The sequence below is a fragment of the Chiloscyllium plagiosum genome, chromosome 12 (genome assembly GCF_004010195.1).
Source record: "Chiloscyllium plagiosum isolate BGI_BamShark_2017 chromosome 12, ASM401019v2, whole genome shotgun sequence".
Classification (NCBI taxonomy): Eukaryota; Metazoa; Chordata; class Chondrichthyes; order Orectolobiformes; family Hemiscylliidae; genus Chiloscyllium; species Chiloscyllium plagiosum.
The window spans coordinates 44,707,490-44,725,269 of record NC_057721.1 but is presented as its reverse complement, the minus strand read 5'-3'; the positions used below and the strand labels follow the sequence as shown (position 1 = coordinate 44,725,269).

The 17,780-nt window shown below is 40.8% G+C and overlaps 1 protein-coding gene and 1 gene segment (V, D, J or C); one reads left to right on the top strand and one right to left on the bottom strand.

Annotated features, from left to right (window-relative positions):
* Nucleotides 1-3,131, bottom strand: part of trim45 (tripartite motif containing 45) — a 29,896-nt gene extending 26,765 nt beyond the window's left edge. Inside the window, exon 1 of one of the 4 annotated variants that reach the window (XM_043700930.1) lies at nucleotides 1,742-3,131. In XM_043700930.1, the coding sequence (XP_043556865.1) occupies nucleotides 1,742-2,181 (440 nt within the window). In that variant the 5' untranslated portion in view covers nucleotides 2,182-3,131. The remainder of the gene's footprint in view (nucleotides 1-1,741) is intronic. The other 3 variants (XM_043700931.1, XM_043700929.1, XM_043700928.1) reach the window with 3 other exon arrangements.
* LOC122555190 overlaps nucleotides 1-17,780 on the top strand; it is a 181,835-nt gene that overhangs the window by 149,605 nt on the left and 14,450 nt on the right.

The window sequence follows — 17,780 nt, the reverse complement described above, 5'->3', positions numbered from 1 at the left end:
TCCTTCTGAATATTATAAAGACCAAAACCATTGCATTCATTCCCTGTCAATAACTCTACCACCCAGCACCATCCAAGTGTATAATATTAAACCAGATGTACATAACCTCATGTCACACCTGACGCCAAGATCAGCTCCAATCCATGCATTCACAGCATCATTCAGACTGTAACATCATCTGACCCTCACCACTGTTTCAGCTCAAATGATGCAAAGACTTCATCTACCTGCTTTGTTACCCTGAGATGTCACTATTTGAACTCAGCCCTAACAAGCCTCCCATTCATGTTCAATCTGGTGATTTTTGGACTATTTTGGTTTGGGGTTAAACAACACTTCTATTTTGCAATACATATTCTCACTTTCAAATCACTCCAAAGTCTCATCTCTCCTTATCTCCCCCAGCCACCCAACCCTCTGAGATATTTATTCTCACATATAGCCTCACCCCTGCCTACCCTTGTAAGCTCTTCCAGTCCCACCTTCCTGCTGTCCTCTAATTCTAGTTTCTTGCTTTCAGCATTTCCAGTCCTAACTGTTCCATCATGGTGACTGTGCCTTCAGCTATCTGGGCCCGAAACTCTGGATTTAAATCTCTACCTTGATATCATAATTTAAAAGACTCTTCAAAATCTACTTTGATGCATTTTGCATCATTTGCCTTATTTTTTGCTTGTCTGGCTAAGTATTAAACTTAAAAATGTGCTGCTGGAAAAGCGCAAGTCAGGCAGCATCAAAGGAGCAGGAGAATCGACGTTTCGGGCAGAAGTCCTTCTTCAGCCCTGCTTCCTGAAGAAGGGCTTATGCCCGAAACATCGATTCTCCTCCTCCTTTGATGCTGCCTGACCTGCTGCACTTTTCCAGCAGCACATTTTTAAGCTCTGATTTCCAGCATCTGCAGTCCTCACTTTCTCCTAAGTATTAAACTTCCCCAGCGAAATGTCTTTGGGCATTTTGCTATATTTACATAAAATAAAAAGAAAGAACTGTGGATGCTAGAAATCTGATACAAGAACAGGAATTGCTGGAGAAACTCAGCAGGTCTGGCAGCATCTGTGGGAAGAAAGCAGAGTTAACGTTTCAAGTCTGGTGATTCAAAATGTTAACTCTGCTTTCTTCCCACAGATGCTGCCAGATCTGCTGAGTTTCTTCAGCAATTTCTGTTTTTGCTATATTTATAGGTGTCATGTAAGTGCAAGTTGTTCTTATAGCAAATGAGATTTTTTTCTCGTTATAGAGTCACATGGTATGGAAACAAACCCTTCAGTCCAACTTGTCCATGCTAACCAGACATTCCAATCTGACCTATTTGGCAGCATTTGGCCCAAATCTCTCTAAACTCTTCCTATGTATTTACCCATCCTCAGATGCTTTTAAACATTGTAGAATCACAGAATCCCTACAGCGTGGAAGCAGACCATTTGGCCCATCAAGTCCACACTGACCTTCCAAAGAGCATCCCACACAGACCCATGCCTCATAGCCTGTCCCCGTAATCCTGCACTTCCCATGGCTAACCCACCTAGCCTGCACATCCCTGGACATCATGGGTAATTAACCATGACCAATCCAACTAACCTGCACATCTTTGGCCTGAGGGAGGAAACCAGAGTACCTGGAGGAAATCCATGCGGATACAGGAAAATGTGTAAACTCCACAAAAACAGTTGCCCAGGGATGGAATCGAATTAAACAAAACTTTAACAGAAACCGATAACATCCCCAAAGAGCTGGGTTTTACCTGTGTGCTTTAGAGCAGAAGTCACAGAGATTTGTTGAGCAGATGTGACACCTTGTTTCAGCATTCCCATCGTTACAAAGATCACAGACTAGCCAGTAGTCAGGTCTCCTCAGACTTTCCAGGAAAACTTCATTCTGAATGAGATGGTTGCTGGTCAGTTCTCGCAGACCAGCAGCAGGTACATTCACTTCACAGTCACAGACTGGACACAGGATACAGGTCCTAGGCTCGGCGCAGTCGAGTGACCAGGACTCATCCTCCCTCTGAGTCCTGGCAATGGACAGCTGCTCTAAGCCACTCACACAGTCCAGGCAGAACGTATGAAGACAAGGCAAGATCCTTGGATCAGTGTACAGGTTTTTACAAATCGAACACTTCGTCCTGCAGCTCCTTGGAGATGCTGAACTTGGTACAAAGGTATTTTCCTGACTCTCCGACATTTTTGGATAATATGCACACAACTAAATCTAATTCAAATTCCTAAGTGCTATGTATATTCAACATCTCAAAACCAAAACAAAAACTTAAGTATTCTAGTTGGTTAAGTAAGATCTGAAATGTTAATTATTTCTGCTTTTTAACTTAAGCTGCCCATTGATGAATATTGTGGGCTCGAAAACATGTATTAAATATTCCAAAAAAAATCCCAGTCCATTCACAGGAAGGTGGCTAAAAATTCAAGACATGTTTCCAGCCGCAGAACCGTATTTTTAACTTGAATATAGCGTTAGGCTTTGTTGTCAAATGTTTAAAATCGATATCTTTCGAAAAACTTTGCCATCGATCATTAAATTGCGACAGTGATTGACATTATAGTGCGGACCACCATATAACATGAAACAGTCGATTTCCCGTCAGCTAAATATAAATTAACCTGGTCTCGACTCGTAACGCAATCCCTGCTATTCACTCAACCAGAACCACCAACTCCCTTCAACTTTCCATAACCCCCCCTTTCGGTTTTCTCCATTGTTTAAAATCCGAACAAAGAACACCGCTGGTCCAGAATAAAGTTTCGAACAAAAACTTCCAAACTATTCACTCTAACTCCTCACCACCCTAACTTCCTTTGTGATTGACAGCTGAGCAAGCCAACCAGCAGTTCCCACCCTCAGGTCGATCCCAGGAAGTGCATTTTCGATGATCAATGCTCCAAGAGTTTTCCAAGAGGCGTTTCAGGCAGAAGTATCTGCAAGGTGCTGCCAGTGCAGGATCGGAGGGCAAGTGATAAGAAGTCTACCCTTTTTATGTCGTCTCATGCGCGTTCACGAGTCTGCCAAACTTGCACAAAATGTCGCAATTATTTAGGAATATCTGTACAGCGAACAGAAAAATCAACATATCAGTAAGCAGCAGCCTTGTCTCAGCTGGTAGCGCCCACATCGCTGAGGTAGAAGGTTGTGAATTCAAATCGAACTCTAGGAGATCATCTCACGCTGTCACTTCAGCGAGGGAGTTTGAGCTATCCATCTTTCAGATGAGATGGTAAACCAGGGCCCTATCTACTCTCTTGGGGATGTAAACAATTCCAAATCGCATTCTTGTGACAGTATTGGAAACACTTTCATTTATGTAGCACTTCATTACAAAACACTTCACAGCGTTTTGTAATGAAGTTTTTAGATTGTAATCATGATTTTAATGTAAGAAATTCAGCAACCAGTGTGCTTCCAGCAAAAACCCACAAAACACAATTTGATATTGCTCTAACTGACCAGCCTCTATCTCAGGACCCCTCTCTTAATCTGAACAGAGACAAAAAAAATTGCAGATGCTGGAACTTAAGGTAGACAAGCAGGAGGCTGGGAGAACACAACAAGCCAGGCAGCATCAGGAGGTGTAGAAGTCGACATTTCAGGTGTAACCCTCCTTCAGGGCTGGGGGTGGGAGTGGGGAGGAGCTGAAGATAAAAGGGGGAGGTCGGGGCAGGGTAGTCAAGGGGCAATAGGTGAAGACAGGTAGAGGGTACGACCTGGTTGGTCAATGGGAGGAATGAATCTAGTTGGTAGCAGGGAGCAGTGGGGGATGGGGGAGGAGCTGGTAGGGGAGTCAGAGGATAGAAAGAGAGGTTAATTGAAATTAGAGAACTCAATGTTGAGTCCTCTGGGCTGTAGGGTGCCGAGGCAGAAGATAAGGTGTTGTTCCTCCAATAGGCGCTGTGGTTTTGGCAATGGAGGAGGCCAAGGATGGACATGTTGGAAAGGATGTGGGAAGGGGAATTAAAATGGCTGGTGACTGGGAGGCCCAGTTGGCCCCTGTGGACCCGGCTGTGATGCTCGGTGAGCTTTCCCTAAGCTTACCCGGCTGCGATGTTGAGTTTATGTTCGGTCTCCCCGATGTTGAGAAGATCACACTGAGAGCACCTGATGCAGTAAACTAGGTTGGAGGAGAGGCAGGTGAAGCTCTGTCTCAACTGGAAGGACTGTTTGGGGCCGTGGATGGAGGTGAGTGGGTGGTGTACTGGCAGGTTTTGCATTTTTTTCTGGTTGCAGGGGAAGGTACCTGGATGTTCGGTGGCGGAGGTGGCATAAACCAAGGAGTGTCAGAGGGAATGGTCCTTGTGGAATGCAGAGAGGGCTGGGGAGGGGAAGATGTTCTTAGTGTTGGGGGTCTAGTTGGAGTTTGTGGAAGTGTTTGAGAATGACGCGTTGGATGCGTTGCACCCCACTAGTCTCTGCATTCAACACATCTTCCTCAAACATTTCTGCCAACTCCAACTAGACCCCACCACCAAGAACATCTTCCCCTCCCCACCCCTGTCTGCATTCCATAAGGACTGTTCCCTCCGACACTCGTTGGTTCACGCCACCCCTGCCACCGAACATACAGGTACCTTCCCTGCCACTAGAAAAGGTGCAAAACATGCCAGTAGAGCACCCCCTCACTTCCATCCAGGGCCCCAAACAATCCTTCCAAGTGAGACAGGCCAACCTGCCTCTCTTCCACCCTAGTTTACTGCATCAGGTGCTCTCAGTGTGATCTTCTCAACATCGGGGAGACCGAACATAAACTCAACATCGCAGCCGGGTCCACAGGGGCCGATCGGACCTCCAGTCACCACCCATTTCAATTCCCCACCCACTCCCTTTCCGGCATGACCATCCTTGGCCTCCTCCATTGCCAAAACAAATACAACGTCTATTGGAGGAACAACACCTTATCTTCCGCCTGGGAACCCAACAGCCCAGAGGACTCAACATTGAGTTCTCCAATTTGACATACCTCCCTCTCCATCCCCGACACCCTTCCTAGCCTCTCCCTCTCCTCCCAGCCACCAACTGGATCCATTCCCCTATTGACCAACCAGGTCATACTTTCTGCCTGTCTTCACCTATCCCCACTTCACCACCCTGCCCGCGCTACTCCCTTTATCTGCAGATGCCCCTACAGCCACCCCCAGTCCTGAAGAAGGGTTACATCCGAAACGTCTATTTCTACACCTGCTGATGCTGCCCGGCTTGCTGTGTTTTTCCAGCCTCCTATCTGTCTACTCCTCAGTTAATCTGACTCACTTTGTGCCCAATTCCATGTGCACAGCATCTCAGTAATGCCTTTTCACAGGTTTCCCCTTCAGCCAGAGCTAAAAGGGTCACAGTACTTCTTGTTGTAATAGTTGTTGTGGGGTAATTATTGGCTTGGCCAGTAGGGATTACTCCCTCGCTGTTCTTCGAGATAGCACCATTGGTAGAATCCTCCCAGCCCTGAACAACATGAGCATTGATGAGTCATTTGGGGAAATGGCAGAAATTAGATTCTTGGCATCAATAAAAGAGATTCATCAGTTTTTAATGGCAAGACAAGAATCTTGGTATTAAGCAACTAGAGGGGTTTTTACATCCATGCCATTACTATCTAATTCCACCTCATTGATATGTAGTTTCCTTTAGCCCCAATGAATGGATGGAAACTAGATAGGGACAAGTCCTGACATGAAAGTCAGAGCAGTAATCTGGTGATTCCATCTTGCTGCTTATTCCTCTGGGCCTCCATCTTGGACAGCAATCCCCAACATCTCAGAGCATGGTCAACAACACTCAAGAAGCTTGACACCATCCAGGTCAAAGCAACCTGTTTGATTGGCACCCCATCTCACGGCTGCAATATTCACTCCCTACACAGGAACACACGAAGTCAGCAGTGTGTCCTGCAAAAGACACAGCAACAACTTGCCACAGCTCCTTAGACACCACAATATAAAAAAAAGAAATGCAAGTATTGGAAATCTGAAACAAAAACATAAATTTCTGGAGAAACTGTTCTTCAAAACTGTTCTGAAGAATCATCACTGGATCAAAATGTTTAATCTGTTTTCTCTCCACAGCTACTGCTGGATCTGCAGAGCTTCTCCAGCAATTTCTGTTTTTGTCTTTGGACATCGCCTTCCAAACCAGTGATTTCTACAACCTAGAAGTACAGAGTCAGCAGATACATGGGAATTCCACTGTTTGTAATTCTCCTCCAAAGCCATTCTCTAACGTGACTTTGAACTATGTTGACATTTCTTCATTATTGGCAAAAGAAGGACTGCAGATGCTGGAGATTTGTCGCGAGTGTGATACTGGAAAAGCACAACAGGTCAGGCAGCATCTGAGGTGCAGGAGATCCGATGAAGGGCTTTTGCCCGAAACGTTGATTCTCCTGCTCCTCGGATGCTGCCAGACCTGCTGTGCTTTTCCAGTGCCACACTCTCGATTTCTTCATTATTGTTGATTCAAAATTCTTCAACTATCCCTGACAGCATTATGGGCATATCTGCAACAAATGGACTACAGTCGTTCAAGAATTAAACCCAGCACTACCTTCTCAATGGCAATTTGGGATGCGCAGTAAGGGCTGATCTAGCCAGCTTTGCCCATAGAAACATGAAAGTAAGAGCAGGAGTTGAAAATTTGACCCTTCAAATCTGCTCTGCCATTTCAATATGACCATGGTTAACCATCCAACTCAGTATCCTATTCCTACTTTCTCCTCATGCTGTGTGATCAAATTAGCCCGAAGAACTATATCTAATGTCTTCTTGAAAACATTCAATATTTGGGCCTCAACTGCTTTCTGTGGCAGCGAATTCCACAGGTGCACCACACTCTGCTTGAAGAAATTGTTCCTCATCTTTGCCCTAAGTGACCTATCCTATATCTTTAAAATGTGACCTCTGAATCTGGACTCCCCAGTCACCAGGAACATCCTTCCTGTGTTATCTTGCCTTGGCCTGTTCATAATTTATAGGTTTCTTCTTAACACCAGTGAATATAGACCTTAACCAATCCTGTCTTGCTTCAGCCCTGCCATCATAGAAATCAATCTGGTACAGTTTTATTGCACTTCGTCCTTAGTTAGAACATCCTTCCTCAGATAAGGAGACCAAAACTCCAGGTACGGTCTCACCAAGCCCCTGTGCAATTGCAGCAAACATCCCTAGTCCTATACTTGAATCCTCTCACTATGAAGGCCAACATACCAATTGCCCTCTTTAGAACCTGCATGCCTACTTTCAATGGCTCATGTACAAGAACACCCTGGTCTTGTTGCATCCCCTTTCCCAATTTATTGCATTTAGATAAAATTACTTACTTAAATTAAAGAGAAGTAAAATTGGACAGTACATTCCATTCTGGTCCTCCCTGCATATGTTCAGTTACAAATGAAAATCCATTCACTGCTGACCAGGTTTCTATCATCTGCATGTAAATTTTACTGAATTGATACAAATTCAGTTGGGGACAGTTATTTTAAAAACCAAAAACTCGTTAAGACACTAAATGCATATGGTTTATGTGAACAAATATTTTCTAGGTGTCATGTTGTCTCTTTGATTATTTGTTATATGTTTCACCTTGATGGCAGCTTGAAAACCATAGCATGGATCCTGTCTGCCTGCAACTCTTCACTTTGTTACATGCCACAATCACCAGAGTTGACTCAGAAAGTTCACAAGTTTCAAATGCTAAGGCCATTTATCAGATAGTTTCTTACTCCTGCTAAGTACATGCAACGCCTGCACACTTTTAAGTGGTTAGGTCTACATCAACCACAAAGCTAATCAGAATGTTTTTTGACTGTGCTTTTCAGTGCTGTATCAGAAAAATATACAACTGCAGTCCACAGACCAGGCACTTCTATTTGTGTTAAACTTTCTGTTCTTTGAACTTTTTTCAGTATGGACTTTGCATGCTTGAGGTGCAGGCACATTTTTAACCAAAGTGCACCTTTTAGGCGTACAAGGGATTTACACATAAACAGAATAGATAAAGATACTAAATACACACAATATGATGTCCTTATTAACAATAGTGTGCCCCTTCCTTCCAATCCACAACCATGCCCCCACCCTACCCAATTTCCAAATGGCAGATAACATTGTTATAGACTTACTGACAAAATTACCATGGTTAAACTGCGCAGCAAGACTTCCTCTTCACAACAGTGAATATTAGGAAGAAAAAGTGTAAGTAATTGATTTTCAGTATTTTATTGGAAAATCCAAGAAAGACAAGAATATTATGTTTTTGTTATATATAGAAAGAATTTTACCATTGGAATAGGGGGTATGTTTTAGCCTTGTAAATGCTGAAAACTGACATGGATGTAAATCTCTGATAAGCTAAATGGAATAAAGGCTTAAAAATATTCTTAAAATTCCCTGTTTAGTTTTCTGATAATTCATTGCATCTTCTAAAGATTACTTAATTTCATTATGATGAGAAACTGAAACAGGAACCTTCATCCAAGTTGCATCGATGCCTTTGAATTAATTCGGATACAAAAATTTGGGCATTAATGTGGAAATGGTGTGCAATAAAATTTATAACCCAACCTTACACAGTTTGTTAAATTACTAGTGCGCCCTTTCAGGATTTATTAATCAAATGAACTTGCATATATTAGAGATTAGATTACATTACATTACAGTGTGGAAACAGGCCCTTCGGCCCAACAAGTCCACACCGACCCGCCGAAGCGCAACCCACCCATACCCCTTACCTAACACTATGGGCAATTTAGCAAGGCCAATTCACCTGACCTGCACATCTTTGGATTGTGGGAGGAAACCGGAGCACCCGGAGGAAACCTACGTAGACACGGGGAGAACATGCAAACTCCACACAGTCAGTCGTCTGAGGCGGGAATTGAACCCGGGTCTCTGGCGCTGCGAGGCAGCAGTGCTAACCACTGTACCACCGTGCCGCCCACTATACTCACCTTATGTCTGCGTATGTTAGATAATAAAGTAAACGTACTTGTGTTAATGTTAACCAACCTACCAATAAATCAATATTAGGGATTTTTTCGCTATGAAATTAATGATCATAGTACCAACACCAATACTTTTTGCAAAGTTCAGAAATCAACCTCTCCACATAATTAAACTTAAAAGTTTGGATGTTGCTGTCTATGATAATCTGTATCCCTGTAAAGTTTGCAAAAACAATTTCTAACTGACTGGATTTGGAGGTGCCAGTGTTGGACTGGGGTGGACAAAGTTAAAAATCAGGTGATTGTCCTGATGAAGAGGCAGTGCCCCGAAAGCTAGTGCTTCCAAATAAACCTTTTGGACTATAACCTGGTGTTGTATGATTTTTAACTAATTGGACTCATAATTAAATGTATTGAGTAAGGTGATGATGTGGAGGTGCTGGTGTTGGACTGGTTTGGACAAGGTCAAAAATCTCAAGATACCAGGTTATAGTTCAACAGGTTTATATGAAAATGCATGTTTTCAGAGCCCCGCTCCTTTTTCAGGTGTTAGTGAGACCAAGAGGACCTTTGATGCAGATTTTATAAGTAAATGATCAAAGATAAGTAAAAGATCATCATACAACTGATGCTAATAAGTTGACCACACTTAAGATGACTGTTAAACAGTCTGACTTCAGGTTAAGACCCAGACAGACTCTAAACAAGACCTCACGCCTAAATGCATTGCCTGACCTGAGATGTCACCTCTTTTATGCTGATGAAACCTTAAGTTATCTCAGGACAGTGACTTTAAAGAAATTTTGGGATTTGCATGTTAATCAATCAAAACCTGCATCCTCATTCTAACTGATTAAAGATTTAACAGCCATGTTTAGTGTGCTCAACATTAAAATAGAGCTCATCCATTCCAATCCAAGTATCCTTTTAATGACATAGTAAGTTTTAATTACTTCCAAACAAAATTCCTAACCCTGAAAATTCAACCTTCCAAGAATGTGGAGCTATTCCTTTAGCTTAAAATTTTTATTTGAGATTTAAATATTTTGCTGAATATTGCATTTTATCTCTTAATCTAATTTCATTGTAACCATCTGATATTATTTTCTGTATGTAATTTTAAAAGTAAGTTAAACATCCTAATTGATATTTCCTTGTTTAGATTCTTAACTTCAGTAAGTTTCTTCAGCTGTGGTTGTTCCTTTTTAACAAGACTCTTGCCATCTATTAGTTTATTGCAGATGGTTGTACAAGAGAAATAAATAAGTCAGGAATAAGAATGCACTCCAGCCCCTCCCTCCAGCAGCACATCACCCACCATACATGAACCAAATGTTTGTTGAAGGGTTTCAAACCTAAAGTTGAGTCAGCTTGATTTGTTAAGGATAAATTGTGTATGATTACTTTGATGGAGTTTCATCTGATGAGGCAATAAAGAAAACTGATGATAGCATTGCAATGGATGTTGTGTATATGGATTTCCAGAAAGTTTTTGATAAAGTATAAAGCATGAGAATTTCTAGAAGCGTGGCATTCCAATGGAACTCTATCAACAAACACATCAAGTAAGACCCCCTCTACCACCCCCCTGAGAAAAGGAACAGGAAGCAACTTCACCACAGGAAATAACATCACCTAACAGCCACAGACAGACATGTCACACATCACATATGTGCCCTTCTGTGAGTAAATATAGATTATCTTCACGATGTTAATTTAGCAATGTCAGCTGGCACACTAAAAGTGAACAGGTGAAAAATAAGATGTTGTTTCATTGAGGTCCGCTGTCCAATGTTACGGTCAAACACAATGTCTTAAGCATTGATTATATCTGCAACTAAAACAAGAGCCCACCTGTCCTGTGTTAGACTCCCCAGTACAAAGAAGAATTCTCAACACTAAACTAATCTAGGCAGGAAAATTGCAATTGACAGTTAATCACATGTGCAGGTTTTAATTGTCTCTTTCCCGCCATGTTCAATAAAGTCCAGCAAGATTTACTTATTATGGCATTAGGTTCTTTACAAATAGAATTAATATCATCTCACCTACTGTTGCAGGGCTATGTAAAAAGTCTAGAGAATGGGGTCAGGGTGTGTTGCTATTGCAGAGAGTCAGCTTAAACAGCTTGGGCTGAACAGCCTCCTTATGTGTTGTAACTGTTCTGTGATATAGATTCAATAATAGTAGAATTGGGTGAGTATTTGAGGGAGAAACACATTCAGGGAAAGTGGCAAATAGTTGGCTTGCTCTTTGAAAGATTTGGCACTCAATGGACTGAATAATTTACTTTTTGGTTGTTCCAATCTATGAAAAAGAGAAATGGAAATAGGCTTGCACAAATGTTTTTTGATATTGAGTTGCTCTGTGTGCTAGGTGCTGGACTTAATATTTCATTCCATATTTAATACAAGATGTTTAGTAGCGCTGTTCAGATGGTCTCAAAACTGGACTATCCAAAACTAAAACAGGTCAATGCTTCAAGCAAAAGAATCAAGAATAGTTATGTATTTAATCTGATGTGCACTGGCCACTGGCAGCAGTAAGGAACAGATTAGCAATTACCTTTAATATCTCCATGATAATTAAGCAGCAATGATGGTTATGTAGTTTTTTTCAAAATGTAATTTGGACAAAAATGGCTAAAAGAAAATGATATGGAATGGAATTAGCAAAATTTGATATTGGTTAATATTTGAAATGAAAATTATTGCAATACTAGTCATTACTATAAATCAAGAGCACAACAATCCTACTGTTGAACCGGAAGGAACTGCATATCTCCATCCAGTATGTTAAAAAAAAAGTTTATCACATTCTGTTCCATATCCTGTGCTTTTATCTTACATGTTTCAATTTTGCTAATATGTCAAGTATTATACTTTTGGATGTAGGTTTGCTCGCTGAGCTGAAAGGTTCAATTCCAGGCATTTCGTTACCTTACTAGATAACATCTTCAGTGGACTTCATGTGAAGCAATGCTGAAAATTCCTGCTTTCTATTTATATCTTTGGGTTTGTTTGGGTTGGTGATGTCATTTCCTGTGGTGATGTTATTTCCTGTGGTGAAGTTGCTTCCTGTTCCTTTTCTCAGGGGGGTGGTAGAGGGGGTCTTACTTGATGTGTTTGTTGATAGAGTTCCATTGGAATGCCACGCTTCTAGAAATTCTCATGCTTTATACTTTATCAAAAACTTTCTGGAAATCCATATACACAACATCCATTGCAATGCTATCATCAGTTTTCTTTATTGCCTCATCAGATGAAACTCCATCAAAGTAATCATACACAATTTATCCTTAACAAATCAAGCTGACTCAACTTTATTAGTCCAAGTAACTGTTAATTTTCTTGCAGACTATATTTATCAAAAGGTTCCCCTCACTTATACTAAACTGACTTGGTCATGATCGCTAAGGTTATTTTTTTCACAATTCTTGAACAAAAGTGTAACATTTGTAATTTTCTAGTCCTTTGGCACCAGTGTGGTAGATAAATAGGTGAGAAGACTTTGCCCAAAAGCTTCATAATTTCTACCCTTCTATCTGCCAGTATTATAAATTACTTCAGTTTGGGATCGGATAAGTTACCCAGGTTAAGCACTGCAAATATTTCTAGTACTTATGCTTTTTTAATCTTAACATTATCCTAACATTTCATTCACCTTCATTGGCAAAGTCATCTTCTATTACCAATAAGCATGAATAGATCTCAAGCATTTTTTTGGCCTGCACCAATTGTTTCCATTTTAGGCATGCAACGTAGATTGTAAAGACCATATCTTTTTATGTTTCTGTATTTTTGACATTGGACTGGAAGGTTCAAAAGCTAAGGATTTTCAAAGGATTGCTGCACATTTTAAAAGCAAGTAATCTGACACTCATTGTCAATGCTGTTTAAAGAGCTGTTGGTTCAAACTGTGGGGGCTGGTTAAGTTACAGAAAAGCTAGAGAGCCAATGTGTGACAAATGGAGATTTGGCCAGAGGCATGTAGCAGATTAGTCAGTTATTGATGACAAACACTTTCTGCTTGCCAAGACAATGCCATTGGCTCTCCGGTAGTTAAACAGGTTGAAGATGTGACTGGATCAGAAACCATAAAACATCTGGAAGTGAAGGAGTTGTTTTTGCTCAGCAGGAAAAAGCATCTCAAGCCTAAAAATAGATGGCTTTTTCTGCCTCATCAGTGCCTTAAACTATGAATTTTAAATAATAAGTCACAGATCTTTATCATTATCACCCAGTCACCCAGTGTCTCTTGCAAACAATTAAAGAACCAGGAGAAGGAAGATCAAGAAGCAGTTTCTGATCATAAGGATCATCAGAGAAAGCCCTGCAAACAGGACCCACTGTGCTGCCTTCCAGTCCTCCTCTTTGCCCATAACGCCAATATATTTTGTGTCTGACTGTATGTATGTGCTGATGGGGAGTTTATTATTGGGCTAGAGTTTTAACATTCCTGATGATGGGCTTATGCCTGAAATGTCGACTGTCCTGCTCCTCGGATGCTGCCTGACCTGCTGTGCTTTTCCAGTGCTAAATCTTTTGACTCTAAAGTTTTAACATGTAGAGTTATAGATCAATGGTTCATAACTGTTCTTCTTTAGGTAGAATCTATTTATTTGTAAGAAAATGTAATTGTTGTGAAGTGCAGAAACCTGGGTCATGCTTTCTGTCAACCTCCATGTAAAAGAGAGCTAAATTAGGGAATTCTTTTAAATGTTTAACTTTTGTGTCAACTCCAGGAATAATGGGGCTTGATTTCTACTGTGCTACTACAGTGAGGCGTAACAGGATTTTGATATGTTGTTTAGATTTGTAGGATAAATATAACCATAAATATAAGATTGCCACTGATAAAATTCAATTAAGAATTCCCAGCAGAAACCTTCAAAGAGAAGTCAGACTCTGGAACTTGTAGCCACATGGACTAGTTGAGGCAAGTATCAGAGAAGCCAATTCTAAATAGAAGCATTAAATTACAAACAGAATAATAAATTCAGTCAATGGCGAAAACTATAGCAAATGGTTTTTAACATAGAAATGTTGAAGTTATGCATTTGGGTCAATACTGAGTAGAACAGGATACTTTCTAAATCCTGAAAAATATCGGAGGTCCAAAGATATTTAGGATCCACATACATAGAACATGACTGTGCCATGGTCTTCTACAGAACAGACTTAAAGCAATGCTGGCCTTTACATTTCCAGGAACGGTAGACAGTTGGGTAGAAGCCATGCTGCAGCTATGCAAAGCATTAACTTGATCGGCCCAACATCGAGGGCCGAAGAGCCTGTTCTGTGCTGTATTGTTCTATGTTCTAACTGTCTGAACAAACAATGGACGACCGCCTTCAAGTATAACTAAAGTTCTACCATAAAACCATCTGATGTAGGGGATCAACATATTCTAATGTGAATGTTAATATCATTGTTTTTCACATAAATATTACGCAATTAATTAGACTGACGCATGTTATACTCAAAAATGGATAATTTCTTAAAAATAGCAGCAAGTTTATTTTTCTTTTGTTGATGACAAATGGTTGTTTTTCATAAATATACATAAGATCATTATGGACAGTAATTCCAATACTGCATGTTTATCGCTAGTATGATCACAAGTGTAATGAACGCAGTTTCCCGCTCTACAGATGCTGCCAGACAAGCTGAGTTTCTTCAGCACTCACGTAGGTGAGACCAGACCGAAATGGCCAGCCTGACCTCCCGTTAACAGCCCATCCGCCCATCTCAATTCCCCCTCCCACTCCCTCACAGACATGACCATCCTTGGTCTCCTCCATTGCCACAGCCAATCGGACTGCAAATTGGAGGAGCAATAACTCACCTTCGGCCTGGGCAGCATACAGGTAAAAACAATGACTGCAGATGCTGGAAACCAAATTCTGGATTAGTGGTGCTGGAAGAGCACAGCAATTCAGGCAGCATCCGAGGACAGGCAAAATCGACGTTTCGGGCAAAAGCCCTTCATCAGGATACAGCCAGGACAGCATACAGCCAGGAGGGATTTAACATTGAGTTCTTGAATTTCAAATCACCTTCCCCCCCTTCTGGATTCCCTTCCCAGCGCCACCTTCTTCCCACCAGTGCACAACGAACCCTTCCAGCTACTAAATGGATCTATCCTTCCCATCCACCAAGCAGGTCTTACCCACTACCTGTGTTAACACGACCTCACCATTCCACTAGTCTCCCCACCCCACCCACTCAATCTTTATCCGTAACTCCCCCTACCCCTACATCTAGTCCTGAAGAAAGGGTAAGACCCGAAAGATTGACCTCTCCACCTCCTGATGCTGCCTGGCTTCCTGCGTTCTTCCAGCCTCCTGCTTGCCTGCCTTGGATTCCAGCATCCTGCAGTTTTCTGTCTCTACTTCATACCGTTACACCACTGTTAGCGAGGTCCACTTCTCGAAGGTCAAAACAACATGCACAAACTAAATATCAGTTGTCAAGTTTAGACCACAAGTCGGTAATTCTGTTATACCGTCAAATACGCTAGTATACAAGATGAAGGAAGGTGCTGTTAAGTCCGTTCATTGAGTGGCACTCAGATCACTTTAGAAAGAGTTTAAAGCTATTGACACTCAGGAAGAATCTATGACAGACCTGAATTAGTTATTTTGACAAACGAATTAATCAGTCTTAAGCCTCAGTTAAAAAAATAAAGGGACAGAAGAATGGTTTAACAGACTGTCAGTCCATGGTCACATCACTTGATACCGCCCTATGAACTTCATTTACAGGTCACTGCTTCATCTATACAACTATATATCTATACAACTTCATCTATATCATTAAACAACTACCACATTATTCTTGTGGGCATTAGTGTTTCTGTCGCAGTGACCTATGTTCAGCTCCCCAAGTGAACAGTCGGTGATTAGACTATTTAACAGACTTTTTTTTAACGAAAAACGTTTGCATGACTGACTTCATTTCTGAAACGTTCTGCGAGCATTATCAACTCATGGGGATTAAGGGACGTGCATAAATAATGACACAGAGAACTTTTTTGGTTATATTTACAGGTGTGGTAGAAATGATTTGTCATGACAACTTCTTCACTTAATAAAATATCTAAGTATTTGAGGTTTCAGTTTGAAACTTTGAAATAACGGAATGATTCCAATTAAGTTTATTTCGAATCTGAGATTATTGCAAACAGGCTGGTGAGATATTGTCTGCAAGCATTGGTAGCTGTCAGCTTTCAGGAAATGCATGAATTATGGAATTAAACAGAGAGCATCACGATAGCTTACTAATAGCATAAATTAAGATCAACAGTGACAACGAATCATTTAGTTAAACCCATTAGATGACGTTTAAACCATGTTTTTCAGCCCAGATCGGAGAATATCGTCAACCTTCTTCATTTGTTAGCTTATGCTGATTTTGATGATTGCTAATATAAATGGTTTCTATTGGGACAACAGTGGCTTCCCTTTAGTTAGCTAATAGAATGTTCTTCTGAGTCAAGATTGATGGTCGTGTGGAGTATTTTGCAGATTTTGAAGGGATCCTCCATACAGAACACTGAAAATCATACATTTAAGCATAAGCATAATTTTCAATGGCCGATCTCTCTGTGAATTGTACTTGTATAATGAACTTTAAGATTCTATTAAATGTCTGCTTTAGCCAAAGGCACTGAAACACAATGATACATTTTATTTTTGAGTTCAATATCGATCAAAATCCATTTCTCAAATAGGAGTCCTCAAAATGGATATTGAATTAAATCAGAATTATTTTGATTTAAATTATATTGGACTCAGTGTTTGTGAAATGAGAAGTCATCTACAAATAAAAATATTGTTTCTCTGCAACTAACAGCATAATGTGTCTTTGGAAGTAGATCGTGGTATTGAATCGTTTCCGTTAATTTCAACCTCAAGTTGTCTCTTATTGATCAGCAGTTAGTTCAGCATGTTTACTTCTAGTGTCCTGGATTCTACAATTCTCCGAAATTATTTTTTGTAAGTTTGTTCATAACCTTGAGGGGGAAATGCCATTCTGTGCATTTCAGTTACCAATTTTATAATTGATTACGAAATCAATAAATTTGATTCCATTTCACCAGAATAAATAAGAAGCAAATCACAAGAGAATGTAAAAGGTGCTTTTCAAATACGAGTTTTATTTTCTCTTTTTCCAGTTTTTCATCAACAGTAAACTTGGATAATTTTACTTCATATCCTCATCATGTTCTTGATATGGATAATAGCTGAGGTCCTTGACTTACTTGCTGGATACAGTCTGTCAACCCAACAATGCCTGTTTGCATTCTGTCGATGTTACCATATTACTGGTTATCATATGAACCTGAATTTGTGGTACCTCGTGTGTAGCATTTTATTCGGTGGTTCCTGAAAATCCAAATGCGTCTTCGTCCCTTATCTGCCCTTTAGCTATATCCTCAAAAACTAAAGGTTTGTGAAACAGGTTACCTTATTATGAGGCGAAAGTGAGGTCGGATTGACTCTGTGTACTCCTGATTTTCTAAGTGCAATGAAATCATGTCCCTGTTGAAAGACATTTATATTTTCTATACCGTCTGTACACCTCAAGGAACATCCTCCACCCCAAACCTCTCCCCTACCCCAAGCTGCTGCACCCCACCACCACCACCACTACCAACAATAACCCTTCAAACACAAAAATATCACAAAGTGCATAAAGAAATAGGTGCGGAACATTTACGCACTATATTGATAATCATTTCACAACAAATCAAAATTAAAGAAACGAATCGGTACTAGAATGTGATTTTTCATAGGCCCTCACATTCAGCTGCCCCCCCCCCCCCCCCCCCCCCCCCCCCC